Source organism: Clytia hemisphaerica, unplaced genomic scaffold (assembly GCF_902728285.1).
Source record: "Clytia hemisphaerica strain Z4C2 unplaced genomic scaffold, Clytia hemisphaerica genome assembly, whole genome shotgun sequence".
Lineage (NCBI taxonomy): Eukaryota > Metazoa > Cnidaria > Hydrozoa > Leptothecata > Clytiidae > Clytia > Clytia hemisphaerica.
In genome coordinates this window covers 435,481-460,320 of record NW_027103573.1, presented here as the reverse complement: position 1 = coordinate 460,320, position 24,840 = coordinate 435,481, and the positions used below count along the sequence as shown (strand labels likewise).

Genomic DNA, 24,840 nt, shown 5'->3' with positions numbered 1-24,840 from the left:
TAATAACAATAATAATTTGGTTCTACATTTTCTTCTTATTTCATAATTTGCTTTTTTGTTACTAAGAGTCCCGGGGGGGGGGTACTAGGGTTGGTAAATGAGGGGTATGTGCGGACGGGACCTCCGAAAACCGACCCTTACTTAGAGAGACCAAATTTTAGTGAAAAAGTGACCCTTAGAGAGACTTTTTCGAAAAATTTTCTCTGATTTTCAAAAATTTCCTACCCTTAGTCTTTTTTGTAATTTTTTCTCTCAAAATCAAAATTTTGTTCTAAAAATCGTGTTTTTCCCACCCTTAGAGAGACTACTTTGAAATTTCCTGATTTTTGTAACCTTTAGAGAGACTTTGAAAGGTGAAAAACCCTACCCTTACCGTCCGCACATGAGATGAGCTGGAGTTTTTACAAGATACTTCACTAATTGGTCATTTAAAGTGATAGAGATGACGCGTTCTTTAGAAAAAGTAATGAGATTCTTTTATTACATCTTAACGACCAACCAAATCAAATAAGAGCTTGTAAAAACTCCAGCTTGTCCCCCGCACATACCCAGCACCTATTTTTGCCTAAGTACCCCCCCCCCGGGCTAAGAGTGTTTCCCCAAAAGACTAAGTTTGAGAGGAAAATTTTTGAATACTTTGTACATTATACTTTATGTGCAAGGCTTGATTTGCTTCTGTTGAAAACATTTCATCTACATACCTTACACCACCAGAAGCGTCGATGTTCGAAAAATTCAAGTCGTGTTTTATTATATAAAAGAGGAACGAAAAATCTGGAAGGAAAAAAATCAGTACAAAAACACTGATAATTAAAAAAAATAACTTAGTTTCAATTTGAAACCTGCCATTATCCCTTAACGACGGTTGCCAAGGAAAATAACCCTAGTTGCTAAGGAAAATACACCTTGTTATTACGAGAATGAATAGATTTCTATAATTTCTTGAATGATAAAATGTTCATTTGAGTGTTGTAATTTTCTGCTGACGTCAGTTATATTTGAGATGCTGGGAAGGAGAAAAACGAGCCAGCATTCTTCTCTCTTCTCTTCAACAACAAAAATCAGCAACAATATTATGATTAAGAAAAAGACTAACACCTCCAAATGTTTTTTGACTGCAGGTCGGATGTTCAGAGAAAAGCTTTTCACACCATGTGTGATCCTTTCCGACGAGAAAATACGAGCGAACGAGTAGAACAGCTTGGAAGAACATCGCTTCTGTCTCACAGAAAAAAGGTTGCTTGTCTAACGTAAAAAAGACATCACAGCTCACAAGTCAGAGAGCGCAGCTTACGGAGTTGAAGAATCTCCCGTTGCATGTAGATGATATCAAATAGAGTTTTCTACGGTACACCTTCAGTGCTTGCTTGATTGTGTTATAATGATCTAAATCGTGATCCATCCACACCGTATCAATAAACATGTGAATGTCACATCTACCCTTATCAACGCAAATTAAGGCGTGGATACCAGCACGGCCCATGCAAAACTTTTGAATAACAATTCTGTTTAACACAAAACAATACGTGAAGCACCGTATGCAGCGATCCCGTGTCAACACCACGGGCGTGAGTTTAAGGCGTGAATACAAGCACCGCCAACGCCCACCAAACACCATTCTTGAATAAGACCTTCACCATGACGTTACTTCATCGAGGTTGATGATACATCTCACGGCTCCGCATCGCCATCTCAATGAGCTCCAACGGTTCCGGAGTGTACGCGAAATTCAATCCGGTCGGATAAATGACGCCGTCATGTCGGACCAATGAGACGGGTACCGTCAGTTTCGTACGCGGGTCTTCGCGACCTTCCGGAAATGAACGAATGTCCGGTACTACGGCGATGATACATTCCGAACATCTACAAGAAGAAGAGAGGAAAGATGTTTTAAACAACTGAAGTAAAGTTTGAAAGTCCATTTTTGAAATGCAGATTTATTACTGGCCTTTAATTAATCCTAACTTTTCCTCATTTCACAACTATAAAAAAGAGCCCATCATAAAACCAGAAAGACAATCGAACTGTCATCTTTGTTTTTCTTTCAAACTGACGTGCTAGTCTACTGTACTGGACTCAGCGTAATCAGAATTATCAAAAAGCAAAGTTCAGTCAGAAGTAGACTCTAGTCTAGTGCATATCATAAATAAAAAGACAAGTTAAAAGAACTCACCGATAGTAAGTGTCGGCTTCAACATCGGCAAACCAGACTTTCATGACGGCTTGGAAATTCTCTCCCTTCAGCTCAATCATGGCAACGTCACCACCTCCGTTCAACTGCATGGCCCTCACTGTGGGCACCGGCGTCACAGGGTCGGACACAGGGCCAGCACCCTCGCAAAATGAATACTCCGCTTTATCTATGACAAAAAAGTAAAGATTTTGAAAGCAACATTCCAAAATATATAATGTTAGCAACGATAAAAAGCTTGGTTCGTCTCTTGAGATTATTCGGGAATTTTCATTTTCAGAGGAAATGTTTTCATTTGATTGTTGAGCGAACTTTTGGATACTTAGCCGTAAATACAGTATCAACGAGATGCATAACACCCGGTAGATAGATATACAAAACTCACCAGTACTGATGATGGTCCAGGAAGCTCCGTCTGTAATCATTTCCTTCTTCGGGTCTTTTGGACATTGCGTTGCCTGTTAAGAAGAGAGCGGATTGCAAGTTTGAAATGTATTAATGGAATTTACTTTTGTTTCAATTTCACAAGCCAAAAAGATCGCGAAATTGCCTTGATTTATATTATTTCGCGAAAATCAGCCAAAATTTTGAAGAAAACGTCTTGGATAGCAGATTTACACTGTATTTCAGGCTAAAATAGTCATTTCGAAAATCTCGGTTTGACTTGATTTCGCGAGTCAGCAATCTCACTTGATTTCCAGAGTTTTTACTTTCGCGAAAATGGAAGAAATTCAAGAAAACCGCGAAAATTAATTCACGCAAAATTTAATCGACTTATGTTACTAAACTTCTGGGAATGGGACTGCTACAAAGGACAAATTCCAAAAAAACTTGTCCACTTTTCGTGTAGAAAAAAACTTTCAAACGTAATAGAAAACGTGCAGGGCCTTGCATGTCACTCACCTGAAATTGAATAATTTTCTCCTGAGATAAACAAAGGTACATTCTTTCTGAATCTTTGAAATAGAAGGCGACTTTATGGAGTTGCGAAACTGGATCATCTGCATCGATCGATACTTGTTGTTTATCAACTTTACGTATGACCTGAAAATGAAAATATTGAATTCTGATTAGTTATAATTTCACAACCAGTGAGAAAAAGACTACGCTGCACTGCACTGGTGTCTCTTAGACCATGTTCACACGTTACTGTTCCGTTTCGTTCCGACATGATTTTCGTTGCGGATCGAGTGTGTTCATATTGGTTTCGGAACGGAGCAGTTCCGTTCCGATGAAAAAGGTGGAGCGAAAACGTTCCGATCTGTTTTGATTTGTAACGTCTTCATTTTTGACGAATTTTGACGTTCACACTTGTTTCGGAACCATTTCGTTTCGGAACGGAACGGAACCGTATAACGTCTGAACATGGTCTTGGTTGTAAATCATGATCATGGTCGGAAAATTTTCGAAAAATTAACAAGCGGGAGGGCCGTTTATTTGGAACATAAGAGTAAGAACAATACTAACCAGTCTAGGGAGAGCGAGTTGTGTGCGGACACAGACTAGTTTGACAGTTTGACCGTAATGAATGAAACCGTCGCGCACTGAAAATTCTTCTCCCTCTTCTTCTTCGTCGTCCACTAAATATGACAGAAAAGACGAATAAATTTGCATAAATTACTCTTGCAGTGGCATAATTTGCATAAATTATTGTGGTGGGTGGCATAATGAATAACTAAGAAAACTGATGTATCCTTACATAGATGTAAGAGAGATACTACGGTAAACCTAAAAAGATGTGATGTGAAGGCTCATAAACTCAAAATGGAGAGAGATTGTACTGTATACTTATATCATATACAAACATGGGCCCCTTGAAAAAAAATGTCGCGACGAAGAAAATTTTTCACTTTTTACACCCTCAAAACACCTTAAATCATTATCTAATTGGGCGGGAGAATAATAATTTTTATGGCTTAAAATAGCATGGTCTTCAAAAAAGTAGGCCCATGACAAATTAGACGGATGATAGAGTGATTCTACTCTACTTACATAGATGAATAGTGAATGCACCCCATTGTTGTGATGAGGCGCGAAAATTGCTTCTATTGTCATCTGTATCTTCGATGTTGAGGTACCGTGTGCTGACCGTTTGTGAACGTAACCGGTTGAATAATGCCACCGTCGTGCCGGATGATATACATACTGAAAAAAGAGGCGGGAAATGATATTTACGATATTCATTACGTAATGTTTTCTACCCTGGTTTTTGACAGCAGTGGCAAATTTTAAACAGTTTTTCGCTAGTTTAAATTTGCCATGACTTGCTAAAACCGAGATTTTAGAGATTTTAGAATTAGAAATCAGAGTCTCAGGTTGAATAACGCAACTGTCGTGTCGGATGATATACCTTATCGGGGAAAACTTCGTCGGGGAAAAGTGACGAAATTTTGGCGAAGTGACGAATATTTTCCCCCGGCCTTAATGCGTTTACCAACTACCAGCTAGTGAAGAATATTTTTCCCCGACAAAAATTTTCCCCGACGAAGTTTTCCCCGATAAGGTACACACTGAATAAGGAGACAGAAAATATAATTTTAAAGTGGCTCAGAGCAAGTTTTTCGTTTGAGACGGAAATATTTTACATTCTTGAAACTTTGGTGAGACGGAAATCCGCCTGAAACAGAAAAACTTTAAACACTGATACATTGTAAAAAGAGCACGAAGTGTTCTTTAAGATTGTAAGTTTAAGGCCGGGCTCCACTTTCGCGCGACATGAGCGAAAACTTTCTGATGTTTCTGTAAGGTCATTGGTCCGTTGAAAAATGAAGCAATTCCATTGGTCGAAATTGACGTAACGGGTGAACAAAAGTAGAACTTCCTTCAACTTTCTTTTTGTTCGCGCGAAACTTTTTTATGACGTAATCTTTTCTTCAGGCAAAAAAGGTTAAGAAAAAAACTGCTGCCAATTTCGCGCGAACGTGGATACCGGCCTTTAGAAATTAGAGGATCAGGTTGAATTATGCCACCAATGTGCTGGATGTTGTACAAACTGTTAAAAGGCCAGGGGAATTTAGAGAGATTTAGACAGTAAAGTGACTGTGTCGGGAAAAGATTACAATTTTTCAAGAGACGAAAAATAACAGTTAGTTTTCTAAATAAGCGGTTGCTCCCTTACAAAACCTTAGCAATTCGATATATTTTGATGACTTTTAAGGCAACTCAAGAGGATTCTTTTTAAAGAAAATTCATGGAAGTTTCGGAATCAAAAGAAATGATTGACGGCTAAAAAGACCTCAAGTTGTAAGTAAGAGATAGGAGAGGAAAAAATGCAAGAGTATTTAGAATCGTGGGAAAATCACTAATGATTGTACAAACACACAAAGACATCGCTATAAATAACCTGTAACCTGACTTTTTTAAAACAATAACAAAAAAAACTGCAACATGATACAAATCAAACGCCGGCTGACTCACGGATATAATATAGGAGCGTGGGAAAAGTTTTACAAGGGGCCATCCATCTAACGGTCGTCTTTATTATTTAGTGGATGCAAAAAATAAGTGGTTTTCGCTTTTAAGAGTTTCCTGTCTTTGTCACCCATCAGAGAGAAGTTGCGGTTTGGGAAAATCATTGACAATTTTTTGTTGTTTGGAGGAGGTTTGATAACTACTTTGAGATTGAAAGGGGCGCCAGAGGTGGGCGTTACTAGACTGATAATTTCGGGCGTCATTTAAATCAATTCAGGGTTTCATTTCCATAGTTCGGGGTGGGAAGAATGGGAAAGCAGGCAAGGCAGTTTCCAAATGCGAGATTGAATTATGAGCGATTAAAAGCGATTATGGAAAGCTCAACACTTAGTGTTTGGAGCACTGTGGTGACAACAGCAGATTATGCTCGCTTACCAGAGCCGCATTTAATGAGTCCCTGGATGAACGAAACACGTGTCTGCGGATAAACATATATAATACTAACATGTGATTTAAAGGTTACTTACGTTCCGTGTTTTTGTAGGACTGTTTCTTCTTTGACGGCTTGGAGATTACCTGAGAATGGAACAAATTATTTTTCATGTTCTTATAAAAATATTAAGCTCTCATTCTATGTGATGTTCTTATAATGCTTATTAATTTCATCATGGAAGTATTTGAGAAAACACTCATGGAAAGGATTAAATTATTTGTCAGATATTCCCACGATGGGGTCAGCCGAGGCGAGCCGAGGCAAGGTGAGGCCATAGTGTAGTGTGGTAAGAATAAACCAATTGAAAACAAATAGTTCTCACGCTAATTTAAAAAGAGATGTAATAATGGGATGCTAAAGTTGTGGTTAAAAAAAACGGGTCGCACTTTACGGCCAAAATAAACCCGTGCTTAACCTCGCTATTAATAATAAGTACTGACCTTTATCCTCCTCGACTCAAAGACACCAAGAGATTTTCCGTTGGGGTACATAAGTCGCGTACAAATGATGAAGGATTTACGTTTGTCGGAATCGGAAATGAAAAGCGTCTTGGCAGAACAGAATCCCTGGTCAACCTGCAAAATAGGGGAATAAGGAAATAATTATCATAATGGAAGATTTTAACGACTGATAATTGACATTCATTACACAGGGGGTTTTTCTTTGTTTTGGTAGGCTGGCGAATGAAAAATTAACTCTGGCGAATGAAAAATTAACTCTGGCGATTTCTAGAAGTCGGTGAATTCTTAGGAAGCGCAGTGTATTGATTAGCGTAAATAGGTACTTGAGGCGGCGAACCGAACTTTTCGAACAGCGAATTGTAGCTTTTTTCGTGCCTTGAACCGGGCCCCGTTCGCCAGGCCTACAGTAAATAAGGCCCCTGATTACAGTCAACTCTCGCTAATTCGAAGTCGAACAGAGAGTCGAATTTGTTCGAATTACAGAACAATTCGATTTATAGAAAGCATTATACAAGGAATTTCACTTTAAGATGGGGCCGGAAGATGATAATATGAATGAAGTTGTCATAATCAAAATCAATGAATAGATGAATTACTATTAGGTTCCAAATAAACGCATATGACCATTTAACTGGTAATTTTACTGCAAAGAAACTCTTTCAAGAATGCTTTACCAACCAGCTTCACCGGCATTGCGAAATGTCCAAAACATTTCTTTTAATGAAATTAAAAAGAGCGGATTTGTTGCTAGGACGTTTTCAAGGTAAACAGAGCATAGCATTTCTATAAAAGTGCCTGTACAAATGCTGGCAAAGAAAATGAATAAAATGCTTCGAATATCTGACATTGTATTTCTCAGATTGATTATAATTATTCTTACGAGGGTGAGACTATTAACTTTAGACGTTTTTTTATGAGAACATACAGAATCTTTGATTGAAGCATTCGGATGTTCTTAACTTGTTCTTAATATTTTGGCCATCGAAGCATCATGTTCTTATATAGTTGTGAGCCCATCTTGAATGCAATGAGAATCAACTCAAGGGTTTTTTTTATTAGAGCTCTACTACAAAAATTCTAAAATTATTATGAGATGAGAGAATTGGAGTCTTCCCACGCTACAAGTAAGTGTATGTTATTCATGAAAATTCCTGACATCGAAAAGAAGCCCGCAATAAAATCGGAAAAATATAATTGATAAAGTGCTTTAAAAAGATATGTACGAGAGGTAGAAGTAATAGATGTGTCTTTGTAAGAACACCCAAAATTTCTCAAGCCTTCAGATGTTCTTAGCTTTTTGGGTTTTAAACCTAAGAATGTTAATAAAGTGTTCTTATTTTAACCATTTTGTGAGCCATTTTTTTACAATTTTCCAAGCCAATCGGATGTTTTAGAGTCCGTAAAGCCTTAAAATGTTCTCAACTTGTTCTTAATATTTAGGCCAGCGAAGCCTTATGTTCTTACATACCTTATCGGGGAAAACTTCGTCGGGGAAAAGTGACGAAATTTTGGCCAAGTGACGATAAATTTTCCCCGGTCTTAATGCGTTTACCAACTACCAGCAAGTGACGAAAATTTTTCCCCGACGAAAATTTTCCCCGACGAAGTTTTCCCCGATAAGGTAGTTTGTTCTTATTAAAAAAAGAAAGAGGTAAGAGCAATATAGAAGAGCGTGAGAAATTTCTCCCACATCGAAAAGTCATTTGCAATTAAACGAAATTAATGGTTGGAGAATTTAAAGTATGCAAAGAACTCATTTTCTTACTCGTGGTATATTAATAGCAATCGCATGTTCAAATGCGTTGCTAACCTCATACCTCGTTGCTAGGACTAAACTAAAGATGGCATCCAACGGAGCAAATCGCAATAGCTTCCCGCTATCATTGGACGTTTTATAAAATTTCAAATTCCTTTAAATATACAGTATAAGCGCTCATCCGAAAAAGATTTGTGAAGATTTCTTGAACTAATTTCGCTCTATTTGAGGGAGAATTGCTCATATAATTTGGTCCAATTAATTAAAACGTTCCCTTGATTACCCTGAACCTTCCCTTTTTAATAGTTTACAGACTAATCGAATTAAAAGAAACAGTCTCTTTCAAACTTCTTGTTTGTATGAGCGAGGCAAATCAGAGAGCAACACGAAGATTGTCAAATTAATGGAACGGTTGGCTTTAAGTTTTTCACAAGTCCCCGGCTGAAAAAATAAATGATTAATTACGCTAGGTCAAAGGAGAGTTTAACGGTTACGTATCTCAGTACTAAATTGCAGAAACATTGGTGAACATAAAACATTGGTGAACATAAAACAGTTCCTAGATAACCGAGCCGGCTTGCAATGGACCCCGTCAAAATAATCGAAAGACTGTCTAAAAGTCCTAGATAACTGGGCTATCCACGTAAAATATCCACCCTACCTATTAGGAAAAAGAACATAAAACACCAAAAAAGATTTGGAGGTTTTCTTCAGAACCGTTTTAAAAGTAATCTACAGGCAAGCAGCCTGATTATCCCTTTTAAAGGTATTGTTTTTAAATAAGAGTGATATCGTTTGCTTACTCATCGATCTTAGTTTACAAGCTTTTTCACATTGGATTGACACGGATGTGGAGCAAGATTGGTCAGAAAGAGGAAAAGAAAAACAATTTTTTTCTTATATCAAAATAATATAACAATAGGAAGACACTGTCCCGATATGAAATATGTGTCTGATATGAAACGGGAACACTTATGCAAAAACAAAACCTTTAAAGGTAGTAAAATTAACATAAAAGTCTCGACATACCTTTTCTTCGAAGGTTAACTGTTGCATTAGAGGATGTTCGGAAGGGCCGATGTACACTAGCGCGTGTGGGTATAAACAATTATTGACGTCATTATTATTATTGCTATTGTTGTTGGTCGATGATGATGAAGAGGTCGTTGGGTTGTTGGTTGCTTCGTTCGTTTTGCTGCTCTCCGCTACATGGCGATCCCTTCGTTTGTTCCAGCCTTTACCTTAAGTCGAAAAAAAGAGAGTATATAATCACTTCGAATAAACGCACTACCTTATCGGCCCTTTTTACGCCGGCCCTTTTAACACCGGCCCTTTTTACGCCACGAGCCCAAGAATAACGCCAATAAGGGCCGGCGCAAAAAGGGCCGATAAGGTATAAGGTTATCAATTTTATTGGTTTTTAAAAAGCGCGTAGTAATACAGCATTTTCCGAGCTGAATGAATTCAACCATGGTAAAATCTTCCTGATTTTATAATACAGTGTGCCTGTAATACCCCTACTAATACAACTTTTGTTTGGCTGTAAACAAAACAAAAACTACATGAACATCTCTAGTAAAGGGAGAACTAGTGGACCTGAACAAAATTCAACTATCGAGTTGTTAACAATTAACTATCTCTTTCTCTCTAACTCGAACTTCTATAATTCGAATTTTTCTTTAATTGAAGAAAATTCTTGGTCTCTTGATCTTCAAATTGAAGGAGTCAACTGTTGTTGTTTGCAAGAATAAAGAAAAACAAATTGGACCTTGTCTCACCTTTCAAATATAAACTTGGTGGCGGACAAAAGAATCGTTTCTCGTTTCCGTACGATTTTTGAGCGACGCGNACGTTACAAACACCTTGAATGTTTGTTGTCTGCATCTTTTTCTTGTTACTGTTAGAGGTCTCCCTAATAGGCAAAAATTCGTTACCTAGCAGCAGACACTTCTTCCATGTTAGGATAACTGGAAACGGCGAGCGCTCCGTGCGTTTGTGACGTTTCTTCATCGAGTGGGCCACCGCCGTTACCGCCATATGTACAATAGGAGTACGGGGTGTGCGTTTCGGGCGGTGTCAGTAAGCTGGGGTGGATTTGAGGGTACGATTGCGCTGGGATGTCTGATGTAAGAAAGTAAAATGAAAAAATGAATTTGTACTCAATCTAGTTGGTTTCTTCCCTAAAAGTCAATGACATCTGGAAGTTTCAAGAGTTTAAAAGCTTTCTTTGAAAAGATAACAACATAAGCACTCTAAAACAAGCTAAAACTAAATGCTACTGTGCAATAGCATCAAAGAACTCAACTATATAACGCAAGTACTACGTTAAAAATGTTGTCAAACTTGATAAAATGAGAATTATCAAGAGCTAGATCTAGATCTGGAGCTAGAATGGAGATCTTCAAAGAACCATGCAAGACTCAAAATCACGGAAATACATCTCCACTGAAAAACGACGAACCTAAATACAAATCCATGATTTCATTATCTCGTCATCTATTCCTCAAAAACCATTTACAATAACAGCCGAGCAGACGTGCTCAGATAAGAAGAAGGTCATTATAATGCAAGCTAGCAAGCAAATAATTATTACTAGACGAGAGAGAAGAGAATCTGGTTGCTATGACTACATTTAAAAAAAGGAGAGTGGTATCATTGCATTGACAAGTAAAGTGATGATGTCAGCAAAAAAATACCAAACAAAAGAATGCGTAACGGTCATTTTAGTAATAGCCTATATTTCATGCAAGGACGATTATCTATAATTCAAATTTTTCAATGTATACAACATTTTGACTGAAAAAAACGACGATTTATATCTACTGTAAGCTCCTATTTGAGATCACCCAAATCTTTTATTGAGATTCAACGAGGAGTCACATAATCTTTCTCTCACTCAACTAACAACACCACCAAGAAATTGGTACAAAAAACTGACACTCAAAAATAAGTAAATTTGTTTAAACAGAATTTCTGTAAAACGAGGCGGCAAATCTATGCAACGTTCTCAGTATAAAATAGCCTATCTCGATCCTAACACGCGATTTTTTATCACGGTGTCTAGGAAAAAACCATGGTTGTCTGGTACAGGTAAAGTATAAAACAGTTACAATATACCGTCCGATTCGTTTGAATTCGGATTAACTTTCATTCGCTTTAAAGTGAGCACTCTGTTTTGCTACCCATGTGGAAACCAGTCCCAAGAAAATTATTAGAATTAGACTGACATGGTTTCCACACTCTAAACACGAGTAAACACTTAAAGCGAATACCTTATCGGGGAAAACTTCATCGGTGACGAAATTTTGGCCAAGTGACGAATATTTTTCCCCGACGAAAATTTTCCCCGGCCTTAATGCGTTTACCAACTACCAGCAATTGACGAATATTTTTCCCCGACCAAAATTTTCCCCAACGAAGTTTTCCCGATAACGTAGACTTTAGGCTTAAAAACAATAACAAGAGTCAGAGCCAAATCAATAACGTTTACAGTATATACCGAAACATGAAGTTGTCTGCTGGGAATGGAAAAAATTTGGCGAAAAATGATAGCTGTTGTTCCAAAACATCACTGTATTTTTCGAACGAAACCAGAATCACTCGAATAATCAGTCAAATCAACATAAGGGTCAGTCGTTAGAGCAGTTGCACTAGTGATGCGAAGTTAGTCAGTTCGAAGTTCACTTTTGTCCTCAGTTTAGTAGTTTGCTATCAAACTGAGGTCAATGCGAACACGATGTTGGCACTTAATGAAGTTATAGGGGACATTCACTATTTGATGCGTTTCGAAGACCACTTATTTCAGGTGGTACATGACGTTTTTTGAACGTCCATCAGACGTTCTGTGAACGTAACAAACAACAGATGAACGCTGAAACAACATCGTGTGCCAGAGGCACTCAATTAATGGATTTTTCAGAGCTAGGCGAACGTGGTAAAACTATTGGAGAGCTTAACGTGCTTCATTTTATAGAAAATCTTTAAAACAGACGTTGTGTGGTAAAAACATCAGGATTGCTAAGGTTGAATATTACCGAGTTTATCGGAGGATATCGAGGGCGACGGTAAGTGAAATCGATACAAAAGTCGATAGCTGGTGTACGGCTCTATATCGCCTTTGCTCGCCTAAACAGACGACAATATCTTGGTGTTTTTACCGTCGTCGAGCAAAGTGGACGGAGGTTTTGGAGACATGTCAACTTTGCTTTATACTGTCCCCCTACATTTATTTCGAATACATAAACTCGCTATTACAGACAGAGAAAGATGCATTCCTCTTAGGCATAGCTCTCCAATAGTTTTACCACGTTCACCGAGCTCTGAAAAATTCATTAATGGAGTGCCACCACAGGAGTGCTTGGTTTATGAATAAGGAGAAAGCCCAGGAAAATAACGTACACTAAACCACTAGACAGTTGTGGTAAAAGCATCAGTCAAGCGATTTAAATTTTCCAGACAGAACTGGAGAAAGAATTAAGATAATTACTAGATAGACAGGGGGCAGGCACTCTTATCCCAGCTGGCACACAACGTTGTTTAAACGTTTATCTAACATTCACAACGTCCATTTAACGCTAGTTGAACGTTGAAACAACTTTGTGTGTCAGCTGGGATGGTGGTGGTTAAACAATTTAAAAGATGCCGAATTTTGCAGAAGGTGAAATCATCTAAAAATAAATGTAAGTTTAGAATACCCAGCTTGCACACAACGTTGTTTCAACGTTCATCTAACGTTATATGGATGTTGTAAACGTAACCGGGAATAATATTGTATAAAATTTACCACTACTGGAAAAAACCGGGGTCTTTCCGTAGAAAACATTACATCGTGAATATCATGTATTAAAGTGCAAAGTTAAAGAGAATGGTAACTTGATGAAGAATAACATACCGTAAAGAGACACCCTCAGTTGACCCAAATGGTGACTTGATTTCATTTTCATCTTGAATCAGTAACAAACGTTTGTTTTCTTCAATATTATTTATTTCTGATGAATTTCACTGAGAATAATTATCTGGATCGAATAATTATATTTTTGCTTAAAACTTTTCTCACATACAGGTTTGACAAAGAATTGAAGAGAAGTGAAACATCTGCAATTTAGGTTGTCCCGACAAAGTGAAAAACACAAAACTCATAAGCCGTCAAAAACTCAATAAATTCCTTCTTTAAAGACCTTTAGATGGACATGGACCATAATATAAACCTGCAAATCAAATACTTTTAAAAATATTGTGTAGACAAAGTCTCTTAAGACACTCTTCGTGTTGACAAATTAGCATCTTTGGCCATCAGAAGCATGCCTTCAACTCCCTGACCATATTTCAGATGATACCAAAAGATATTATTCCCTCTTTGAACAACAACTACCCGAAAACTATCCATCTAGTTCTCTCTCCGTCTCTCTATGTCGGCTCAATTAAAAAAAAACTTTTTTCCCACACACTCTCCCGCGTAGAGGTTTTTATGGCTTTATTGCAAGGTCTTTATGAGGGAGACCTACTAATAAGAAGAGGGGTGGAGAGCGAAGAGGGATTTGTCAACGTAATGATGAGAAAAATAACAGTAAGAGAAAGAGAAACGTTTCAAGAAATTCTCACGCTCCTTGACACGCGCATGCGTGGTAGAGAGAAATAAAATTGTGTTCTTTTGTTTATAAGAACGAAACGATAAACTAAGTAAGTGGGATAGTGGATAAATATTGGAATCTTCAAAGTTGGGAGAAAAAGTGTCAATTTATCAGTGCACCTAACGGAGGATTCTTTACAAGAAACTGACCTAAAAACAATATCAATATTGAAGAAAATTGTACGTCTTTAATGATGATCTCTGCTTCAGTCAGATACCCCAGTATAAAGAGTCTTTCAAACTAAGCCGAATTTATCTTGCCTAATTACTGTCAATTACTTCAAATATAGCCGTTTACGTGAAAAGACCTGCCGATCAAAAAAGGCCACCGTAGGTAGAGCAAAAGCCTCAAATTGTCAAAACCAAAGAAAGAGATTTATAAATTCACAGCTAAAGAAATTTTCAATTCCAGCGGGTGAGCGAAGCGTTAACAGGCTACAGTAACTACAGAACTGGGCAAGGATCTATAAGGGGTTGCTCGATAAGTCGATTAAATTATTAATGGTGTAGGGAAAATAGCAGCGCAAACTACACTGTTATATCATCCATCTACAAAGCAGTTCTTACAGTCAACGTTTATCGAGCGTATAACTGTCAAGTCAATGTGGAGACAGAAATGCACATTTTTTTATAAGAACATCCGAAAACTTTTGAAGCCTTCGGGTGATTGTTCTAAACTTGAATTCTAAACCCTAAAAATGTTCTTAAAAAATTCTTACTAGTTCTAATCACAAATTTGTGAATATTTTCGTGTGAAATTGGGTGTTGTAGAGTCACGCAAAGCCTTAAAATGTTCTTAACTTGTTCTTAATATTTTGGCCACCGAAGCCTTAAGTTCTTACATAGTTCTTTAAAAACATAGTTTGTACACATTGGCAAGTTTGTTGGAAGGAAAGAAAAGAAAACAAGAGAATTTTGAACTTGTTACCAAAACTTGTATTAAAGCCTCCAAAAACGTCTTGTGTGAAGCATCATGGAATAATTGAGCATTTGGGAGGATTGGGGAGGAAGCAGTGTTCAGTTTGGGGTAAATACGCTACCAGAAAAAAAGAGATTTCAATTCGACGCCCAAATTGTACAAGGAAAATCACCAGACAATCTGATCAGCCACGGACCTTTATATCCCTGGACCAAGCTATATCCGCCATCTTTGATGGCAGAAGAAGCCATTGCAATGTTAAAAATTAACGTCTAACGGCGCTACATCATCAAAATATTTGAGGAAAAGTAGATCTAGCGCTCTCGATGCATTTTCACCGCTATTGAATAGTGCCGCCATTAGGGTACCAATTTCAAAAAACTCCGATCAGAGATTTTAGGTTGGCCGGGATTTATTTTGGTTCAGGGATATATAAAGGTCAGTGGATCAGACAGATAAATCGGCCAATCCAACAGAGAGGTAAAAAGGAGAAAGGGATTAGCAAACCCATATATAAACTTTGAACGAAAAAGATGTGAGAAAACGAAAACGAACGATAGAAGTCATTTATAAATCGACATTCCACAAACATTCTTTTCACAGCACCCTTCATGTTTCTTTTTACCAGAACAAATTATATGAGAACATTATAGGAACGCGTGGATTCTAAAATACCTAAATAATCAGAAAATTGCACAACAAATACTGACAAAAGGTGATATTGAGAACATTTTAAGAACATTTTTAACTTAAAATTAAAAATTTGAGAATATCCGTACGCTTGTAAAATTCTAGGCTTTCTTATTGAAAAAAACGTGTACCACCTTTGTACATTCTATTTTGTACATTCTTTTCTCAGCAGTTACTGCATACACGCTTTTTCTTTTATAAGAACAATGAGGCTCAAAATCGCAATAAAATAAGAACAATTTAAGAACAATGCTGAGCGTGGATCTACTCAATTTCATGCAGTTAAGAGGTCAATGAAGTAGAAATTGGGTATAAAGACAAAGTGTAAAATACCTGAATTTCATCCTATCAATAAGAACAGGATAAGAACAATGTGAGGCTCGAAGTGCCATAAATATAAGAGCAATATATCTACTGGTTCTTATAAAGAAGAAAGACTGTACAACATACATTCCTTAAGATTCCCACCAAAAAAGGTGAAAGCTTGCGAAATGTCCGAAATGAAAAGTCTATAGTGGTTATACATAAACCCGGAACAAGAGATTGTCGATTCTGACTTCCTGAAATGAAGTTTCTAGAGAAATTTTAATGGTTGCTATTACAGACATATCAATCTCGACGATTCGAACTCGAACGTGTAATATGAAGGGAACTGAGAATTAGTTTGAAAGATAGTCCACTGTGTACCGACTAATGATAGATGTTGTTGCCTAGTTTGATTATTTATAGAGGAACAAAGGACTCATTGGTTGATTGCATTTCATCCAAAGTCTGATCAGGAAAAAAGGGAAATTTATCAACAAAGTTACGTAACCGAACTAAAGTCTGTCTCGAAATAATTTGCAGCTGGAGACAAAAATGGCTGTAACTTTTGATAGAATTCGAATCAAGTTGCGATTAAGTGCTTGTTAAAAAGATATTCGTGAGCGGAATATTATCAAGTAAAAAAATTGAGAAAAAAAAGGAAAATGAAAATGAAAAATGAAGAAGAAAAAAATCAACTTTTTGTAGAAATGTGGTATAATTACCATTTTCACAGGAGTGATTCTTCAATCTTAGATCATCATCACTGTCAAAAAATTTTTCAAAAATATTCATTCAATCAAAAGATATCAAACAAAGTTTATTGCTGGTTGACTCTAAAAAATAGTAAAAACTGGTAAAAAACGACAAAAAAACAGCCTTTTGTCGATCAACCAGCAATAAACTTTGTTTGATATCTTTTGATTGAATGAATATTTTTGAAAAGTTTTTTCACATTGATGATGATCTAAGATTGAAGAGTCACTCCTGTGAAAATGGTAATTATACCACATTTCTACAAAAAGTTGATTTTTTTCTTCTTCATTTTTCATTTTCATATTCCTTTTTTTTCTCAATTTTTTTACTTGATAATATCCCACTCACGAATATCTTTTTAACGAGCACAAAATCGCAACTTGATTCGAATTCTATCAAAGGTTACAGCCATTTTTTTCTCCAGCTGCAAATTATTTCGAGACAGACTTTAATGGAGTTATTTACGAGGAGAACGGTAACAGTTAAAAAGATAGCAACATCACATTTGACCCTGTCTGTTCAAAAAGGCTTTTTAAACATCATGGGAAAAGTGAACTACTAAATAAAGATATAGAATTTCAAACTGTTTGTATACAATCTCAAATTTTATTCCCACCGTTCATTACAATGACGTCATTAAGATAAGATCTCTAGAGATGAAAGAGTGCGAGAGGTTTTTCGAGCACCGAACTCTTAAAATAAGGACTGGAACAGAATTGACATACAGACCCGGCAGATAGCTCTCGCTTTTTCAGACTTCTATTATTAAAATCTTTCTAATAATTAGAACTTGTTTCCAGTCCCCGTCAAGGAAAAGTCCTCTTAAAATACTTTCTATAATTCAAACCTCCTGTAATTCATACCAATAAGATTCCTCATTAGAGTTCGAGTTAGGGAGAGTGAATTGTATCTGCAAACTATATCGTTAACAAATTCTACAGCACCAGCTACCCTTTTGAGACATACGCAACCTCCTCAAGGCAAAAATTCCACTGTTAAGTTTCCCTTGACTTTCCCACAGAGCCTTCTATGACCATTGTAGTTTCTACATTAGAGTTCAATGGATGCGAGAGCTTAATAAAGAATCATGTAAATCATTTACTCAAATTACATTTCTGAAGGCTACTACTACCAAATTAAAAGAGAGATTAAATCACGATAAAAGGAGATGTTCGTATTTTCCCACACTCACTCACTCTTCACCGTGCCTGCCTGCAAAGTGTTGATAAAGAAAATCAGAAATAGGACCTCGCTAAAATACATAAGGGGGTATCATAACCGAGATGATTTGAGATAATTTGACCTTGAGTAGCCTTCTAGAGTCCTGAATAAAACTCTAAGATTTGAATATTTCGCCTTCGGTAAATAGTTAGGTAGGTTTTGCTTAGTGCAATAGAAGGAATCCACTCGTCAAACCTTCTGATTATCCCTTAAAAGAAATTTTATTTTATTCAAGCTGAACTTTTTCGTAGAACGAGCCATTCTGACCGATTTCGATGACTATTTTACTAGTTTCAATCTGTTGTTCTGTCGTTCGGTTACTCCTTGCTTATTAAAATCGATAGTTTTATATAGTTTTATCTCTCGATAAAGCTTTATGGAGAAATAAAGCCCACATATTTTTGACGCCCTATACCTTTTTGACGCCCTATATCTTTTTACCACTCTATACTTTTTTAACGCCCTATACCCCTAACGCCTGATACCTTTATAACACCTTGTACCTTTTTTAACGCCCTGATATACATGACGAAGTAGGTTGCGAAGTCTTAGCGTGCTTTTTTCTGTTGCGTTTCGTGAATTGTATTTTTTTGACAGAATGGGCGCCAGAGTTTTTGACAGGATAAGCAAAAGAAACTTCAGGGAAAACATTTTGCTTACTTTATAAGCACTATATATTAAAAGATTACGTGGAATATCAAATCCATCCATCTAAACTACCTATCAATAAGTGGCAGGGAGAAAAACAACAACTTTTTTTAAAAATTTTTCTTGAATCTGAAACATGTCAAAAACAAGTTAGAGCATCGAAGGTGGCAAAATTTTGCAGATTTGAAAATTTCATCACGCATAATACATTGGTATTTGGGTTATTTTCGGGTTTTTTTTCACCCGCGCGCATGAATGGAAAAAAGGGCGCATTACACTAAATTTCCAAATAAACAAGCTAGATGCTGAATGGACCTACCTGATGATGAAAGTTAGATAGCAATGCAAGGAGAAAAATGAAAAAAATCAGTCAGAAAACATAGCGTTTAGCGAAAATGCATAACGCAAGAAATTCATCATTGATTGATGGTGGGGGGAGAGGGAAGGGTTGTAGGGAAAAAATAAATAGAAAGTTCTGGTCGAAATCAGTTTTATTGACAATTGAATCATGCTTGATGGTGAGCATTGTTATCGATAATGTTTTTGTGTGAAAAACATAGAAATATGAGGAAAAAACCCAATGAAAATCTGCAAAAACGGCGATTTCTGGAATTTTCAACCGGAAAAATTTTTTTATCAAAAATCGAACACGGCCATGTTTTGAGCATTGCGAATACGCATCTTTCTGCAAAAAATCAGAAAAAACTAAAAATTAAAATTCGAGGAAATGTCAAAAAACCGGTTTTTCCGGCATATTTCCGGCATGTTAGGCCGGAAAAAAATGTTTTTCGAAAATTGGGCTCCGTCACATTTTAGATATTGTCATATTGCGTCAGTGTGCAAAATTTCATAAAAAAATATAAAGGACAGCTCGAGAAATTCAAGAAATACTGTCTTTCCGGCGAAAATAGGTTGTTCCGGCGACTTTTAAAAAAGTTCCGGCTTCATAAATCAATTTTATTGAAAATTGAAACATGCTTTGATAGTGGGCATTGCTATTAAAAATGTTTTGAATGAAAAAAACAACCAATTATAAGGAAAAAGTCCAATGAAAATCTAGAAAAAAAAACGGCGATTTCCGGCATATTCAGGCATTTTCCGCCGGAAAAATTTTTTTCTCAAAAATCGGACTCGGCCATGTTTTGGGGCATTGTTAATAAGCATCTTTGAGCAAAAAATCAGAAAAAACTAATGATAAAATCTCGAGAAAATGCCAAAAATCCAGTTTTTTCCGGTTATATTTCCGGTATTTTCGGACGGAAATAATTTTTTTCGAAAATCAGGCTTCGTCACAATTTAGGTATTGACATTTTGCATCAGTGTGTGCAAAATTTCATGAAAAAATATAAAGTACAGCTCAAGAAAAATTCAAGAAATACTGGTTTTTCCGGCGAAAATCGGCTGTTCCGGCGATTTTTAGAAAGTTCCGGCTTCAAAAATCAGTTTTATTGACAATTGAATCATGCTTGATCGTGGACATTGCTATTAATAATGTTTTTGTATGAAAAAACAACAAAATTTAAGGAAAAAGTCCAATGAAAATCTGCAAAAACGGCGATTTCCGGCATATTTCCGGCATTTTCGACCGGAAAAGATTTTTTCTCAAAAATTGGACTCGGCCAAGTTTTGGGCATTGCTAATACGCATCTTTGTGCAAAAAATCAGAAAAAACTAATGATGAAATCTTGAGAGAATGCCAAAAAACCGGTTTTTCCGGCATATTTCCGGCATTTTTGGCCGGAAATGATTTTTTTTCGAAAATCGGGCTCCGTCACATTTTGGGCATTGCCATTTTGCATCATTGTGCCAAAAATCAGAAAAAACTAATGAGCCAATCCTGAGAAAAGCTGGTAACAGACGGACGGACGAACGGACGGACGGACGAACGGACAGAGGTTAATTTATAGGACCTCCAGGTAGGTCCAAAAAGATACATATTTGTGTATAGGGTCTTCCAAAGAGGTCATAAAAGAGGCATATTTTTAGAAACAGATAACACGTTCACTTATTTTTTTTTTAAAGAAAATGCTAAATTGTTCTCAACTTTTTAAGTTTTAAGTCTAAATAAAATGTTCTTAAGATGTTCTTGCGAGTACTTTTGTACAATTTCCTAAGAAATTTGCTGTTTTAGAGTCCATAAAGCCTAAAAATGTTCTTAACTTGTTATTAATAGTTTTGAAGTTTCTTAAGAGAAAAAACGTGTGTCCCAATACAATAACATCTTAAGATATAAATTGGAAAATAACGGTCATTGAATGATAGTAGCAATTTGCAAGATCACTTTTGACAATAAAAGACAAAATCAACAAAATCAACAAAAAGTAAGACAGTCGTGGGAAATTTCACACGCCTCCCCCGTTTGTATTAAGCACTGATGCCTGTCAACATCTAATGACAATATTTTTGTTTACTTTGTTAAAGTAGATTTTTCCCTAGGTTGGATACACGGCTTTCTTTTTTTAAGAAACACACTTTTAAGAAACATGAGGCTCAGAATGCCTAAAAACTAAGAAACATCTAAGAAACATGCTGAGGCTGAGAATGAGAAAATAACATTTTTTAATTCGTTTTTTTTAAGAACCTTCCAATCCAGCCTTCCGTGAGGCTGATTATGTTAAAAAGTTTAGAAACATGTAAGAAACATTTAAGGCTCAAAAGGCCGATTTCTTAAGAAACATTGAGGCTGCTTGGTAAAACTAGTTTCTTAAAAAAAAAAAACGTGTAGCGAAACAGGCTTGTCCCAAACGTCATTTGACGTAGGTTAATTTTTTCTTCGTGATTTCAATAGCGAGGTTAAGCACAGGTTTATTTTGACCGTAAAGTGCGATACCGTAGGCCTGTACATAACTTGCCAAAGCAAACCATGCAAGTGAAATCTTATGTACAGGCCTACGATATCGCATTGAGCAGTCTAAATAAACACTTGCTTAACCTCGCTAATATTAGAACTGTAACGTGCTAAAGCACTGGGCTCAACTGTGTACGTGTGAAAGTGGAAGGCCCAATTGTAAACACTTTTTTAAAACAGGGTGATGGGCTCTCATGGTAATAGAAGGCCGTTGCAAACCCAGGGTGATAGGCGCTCGTGATTAAGGAAGGTCCAATTATTGTAAACCCAGGGTGACCGTTACTCGGGATAAGAGAAACTTCGTTGTAAACCCAGGGTGATAAGCGCTCGAGATTAAGGAAGGTCAAATTGTAAACCCAGGGTAATGGTTACTCGGGATAAGAGAAAACTCAATTGTAAACCCAGGGTGATAGGCGTTCGTGATAAGAGAAGGCCCAGTTTAAACCCAGAGTGATGGGCACTCAGAATTAGGAAAAGCTTGCTTGTAAGCCCAGAGTGACGGATACTCGGGATAAGGTAGCTAAATTGCAAACGCGGGGTGAAAAAAGCCTTCTTTGATGGGCACTCAGGAACGGGAAGGTTCAATTATAAAACCCAGAGCGATGAGTACTCAAAAGGATTAGAGAAAGCTCAGTCGTAGGTAAATTTAGAATAAAGAAATTTTTCCGTGTGTAGAGCAACCTTTTATTTTGGCACCTAGATAAATTGACGTCAAATCTTTTTCAACATGATTAAAAATTTCTATTTTTGTATTAAAAGAAAAAAAATTTTTGTATTTTTAGCATTTAAAAAAATATTTGACGTCAATTATTTTGACTTTTATGACGTTAAATAAGCGCAAAATCCCGGTAAAATGGGGATAACTCGCGAAAAAAAGCGAAATTAAAAAAATTGAAAAAATTACCCCTAAATTTTAACATAAGGAGGGCGTGTGCGAAATTTCAGCTCCTTAAACCAATTATTCCGCTCTCCACGCTGCCCCCAAAGTTTGCGGACAAACTCACAAACATTCTGAGATTCTAGCTCAACTGAAGTTGAGAATAGCTCAATGAAGTTGAGAATATTCTCAAACTATTCTTTTAAAACACGCAAGCGCTCTGTAATCTTCGAGTTAGAGTTCACGTAAAAGCTATATTTTGAAAATCGTGTTCTCAATATCGACGTTTACATGACTAAAGGTTCAATCTCAAAATTAGTACCTTACAAAATAAAAACTTACAAAGTTTTACTGTGAGTGATGGTCATCTTTGAGATTGAGATTGCCCTTTTTTCATGTAGCGGAATAGTCAATGTTTTCATATTATGACAAAAAGGCCAATCTCAAAGGCAGAACGGAAGATTTCCAATCTCCCAAGACACTTATTTTGAGATTGAACCTTTAGTCATGTGAACGACGATATATTTGTTCTTATTAAAAGAAGAAAGCGTGCAGTTGGGTAAAAAAGAACAAAGAACAAAGGGATTTATAGGGTCATACCATTGCTAAGGGTTTCGTTGGCCAAAAAATTACACCAGTTTCAAAAATAACTCAATCGAGAGATAGACAGCTGGCAATAAAACATTTAGAGGTCCATGGCTCCACGATTGTGAGATTGTGTGAAAAGTAAAATTGGCATGAAAAATTGACCACCTTTCATTCAAACCACCCTCTTTCAATAGGACATTCGGCTTATTCACAGTCATGAGAATATTTTGGCTAAAGTTACATTCTTTAATAAGAACAAACTATATAAGAACATTCGGTGGCTAAAATCATTAAGAACAAACAAGTTTTGCAGGCAGACTCCAAAATACCCGATCTTTAAGGAAAATGGACAAAAATACTCAAAAAATGGTGAAAATAAGAAGATGTTTTGAACATTTTAAGGCTTATAACCTGAAAAGTTAAGAACATCTGATGGCTTCAAACATTTTGGATGTTCTTTTAAAAAAAACGTGTACCCTCCTTAGAAAAGAGGGAGAGTAAAATAGAATCAAACGGTTTTTTTCATTGAATGAAAACTTCTTTAACTCTACAACTCGAATGTCTCCTTAACTTGCACAAGTTAGCTGATCCCTTCAGTTATAACAATGCTATTTAAACATAGTCAGCTTCAGTACCTTCAAACTATTCATAGGCCCAATTGTAGACCCCCAGATATTCACCCAAAGAACAAGTGTGCAAAATTTCAGCCAAATCGAACAATTTTTGAAGTCTCCAGGCTGCCCCAAAGTTTAGCCTCGTTTTAGCGAAAAACTTGTCCCCAGGCAGCCCCAGGCCCCAAAAATCAAAAATTTTGAACAATAAAAGAAACACCCTCAGATATTCACCCAAGGAACAAGTGTGCAAAATTTCAGCCAAATGGAACAATTTTTGAAGTCTCCAGGCTGCCCAAAGGTTTTAGCCTCGTTTTGGCGAAAACTCGTCCCCAGGCCGCAAAAAATCAAAAAATTTGAAAAATGAAAAAACTACCTCCAGATATTCACCCAAGGCACAAGTGTGCAAAATTTCAGCTTTCAATATGTGATAAGAAACGGAAACACTTATCTAAAAATATAACCTTTAAATTCAGGTTCTCAAGAAGTTCTTATTCCATGTTTTGTAATGCAAACATGGTTCATTGCCAAACATAGGGAATGTATTGCCCATCTGCTGAAGCTCAAAAATATTCGACTGAAGGTGGAATAGTGTTGGCAAAAACAGTAAACAGTTGCCAGCAAATTGCCACAAAAATTTTTATGTACTTAAAATCGCTTGGAGATTCACAAAAATACAGACATATTTGGCTGAAACTGTGCAGCATTATATCTCATGACAACTGTTGTTTGAAAAGAGACTAAAGTTTAATAAGAAGAACTTTCTTACTCTGTGAGAGATGCATATGACTGGTGGGTGGATGACATTGCGTGCTGTCCATGTTTGGGGTTGTGGCGGCTGCAGTTGTTTGGTTGTCAAATCTCTGTCGTTTACTGGCTGGCATCATGTATCCATCATTGTGTGGCGGAAGATGTTCCGGTAAATAATTACCCCGGTTTGATGATGTCATCATGTTAGGTGCTGAATGATTCAGTATGTGAGTTGCTGAATCTTGCGACCCAGGGACAACAGGATATGTAGCCGATGAATGGTGAAGGTGGCTGCTTGCCATTCTGTGTTGATGTTTTAAGGTTTGATTTTTCTGTTTATTTTGATTTTTATTTCTGAAAAAATAACAATAAAATTAATTTTATGTTCATGAATATAAGTGAAATGAGGTATTTGCCAGCAGAATGCAGTTTTTGGGCTCTCTGTCTAGTAGGTTTCAAGATAGGTTTATTAAACAAAATAGAAAGCAATATATACCAAATTTAATTCCGTTTCTGAACAGTTCCCCTATCATGTAAACCTAGCTTCCTCCAGCTTCCTCCACATCTGGAGGAAAAAGAAAACTATGATGCAACTCACTTTAGAATTAATTTTGTGTTTCAGCAAACAAAACTTTTTAGTGAGTAAAACCAAGCTAGTTGATTTCCCCTCAAAAGTATTAAATTTGAG

At 36.6% G+C, this 24,840-nt stretch overlaps 2 protein-coding genes across 2 annotated transcripts; both read right to left on the bottom strand.

The window, feature by feature from the left end:
* Positions 1–565: 565 nt before the first annotated feature.
* Positions 566–10,196, bottom strand: LOC136801100 (suppressor of hairless protein homolog). Its single transcript, XM_067057723.1, has 10 exons — positions 10,091–10,196; positions 9,342–9,553; positions 6,536–6,670; positions 6,130–6,178; positions 4,184–4,336; positions 3,659–3,771; positions 3,095–3,235; positions 2,577–2,649; positions 2,174–2,360; positions 566–1,863 (listed from the first exon to the last, which is right to left on the bottom strand). The coding sequence occupies exons 1-10, from the start codon at positions 10,194–10,196 to the stop codon at positions 1,650–1,652; spliced, it is 1,383 nt and encodes a 460-aa protein (XP_066913824.1). The 3' UTR covers positions 566–1,649.
* Positions 10,197–10,242: 46 nt separating this feature from the next.
* LOC136801099 (uncharacterized) lies at positions 10,243–24,506 on the bottom strand. Its single transcript, XM_067057722.1, has 2 exons — positions 24,172–24,506; positions 10,243–10,433 (listed from the first exon to the last, which is right to left on the bottom strand). Exons 1-2 carry the CDS (start codon positions 24,452–24,454, stop codon positions 10,243–10,245), a joined length of 474 nt encoding a protein of 157 aa, XP_066913823.1. The 5' UTR covers positions 24,455–24,506.
* Positions 24,507–24,840: the final 334 nt, after the last annotated feature.

What these genes read in the sequence shown, in the direction of transcription:
- LOC136801099 (XM_067057722.1), bottom strand. Translation starts at nt 24,454, where the DNA reads ATGGCAAGCAGCCACCTTCACCATTCATCGGCTACATATCCTGTTGTC. An exon ending in TCATATGCATCTCTCACAGA is followed by an intron (nt 10,434 to 24,171) that starts GTAAGAAAGTTC and finishes TTCTTACATCAG; the next exon opens with ACATCCCAGCGCAATCGTAC.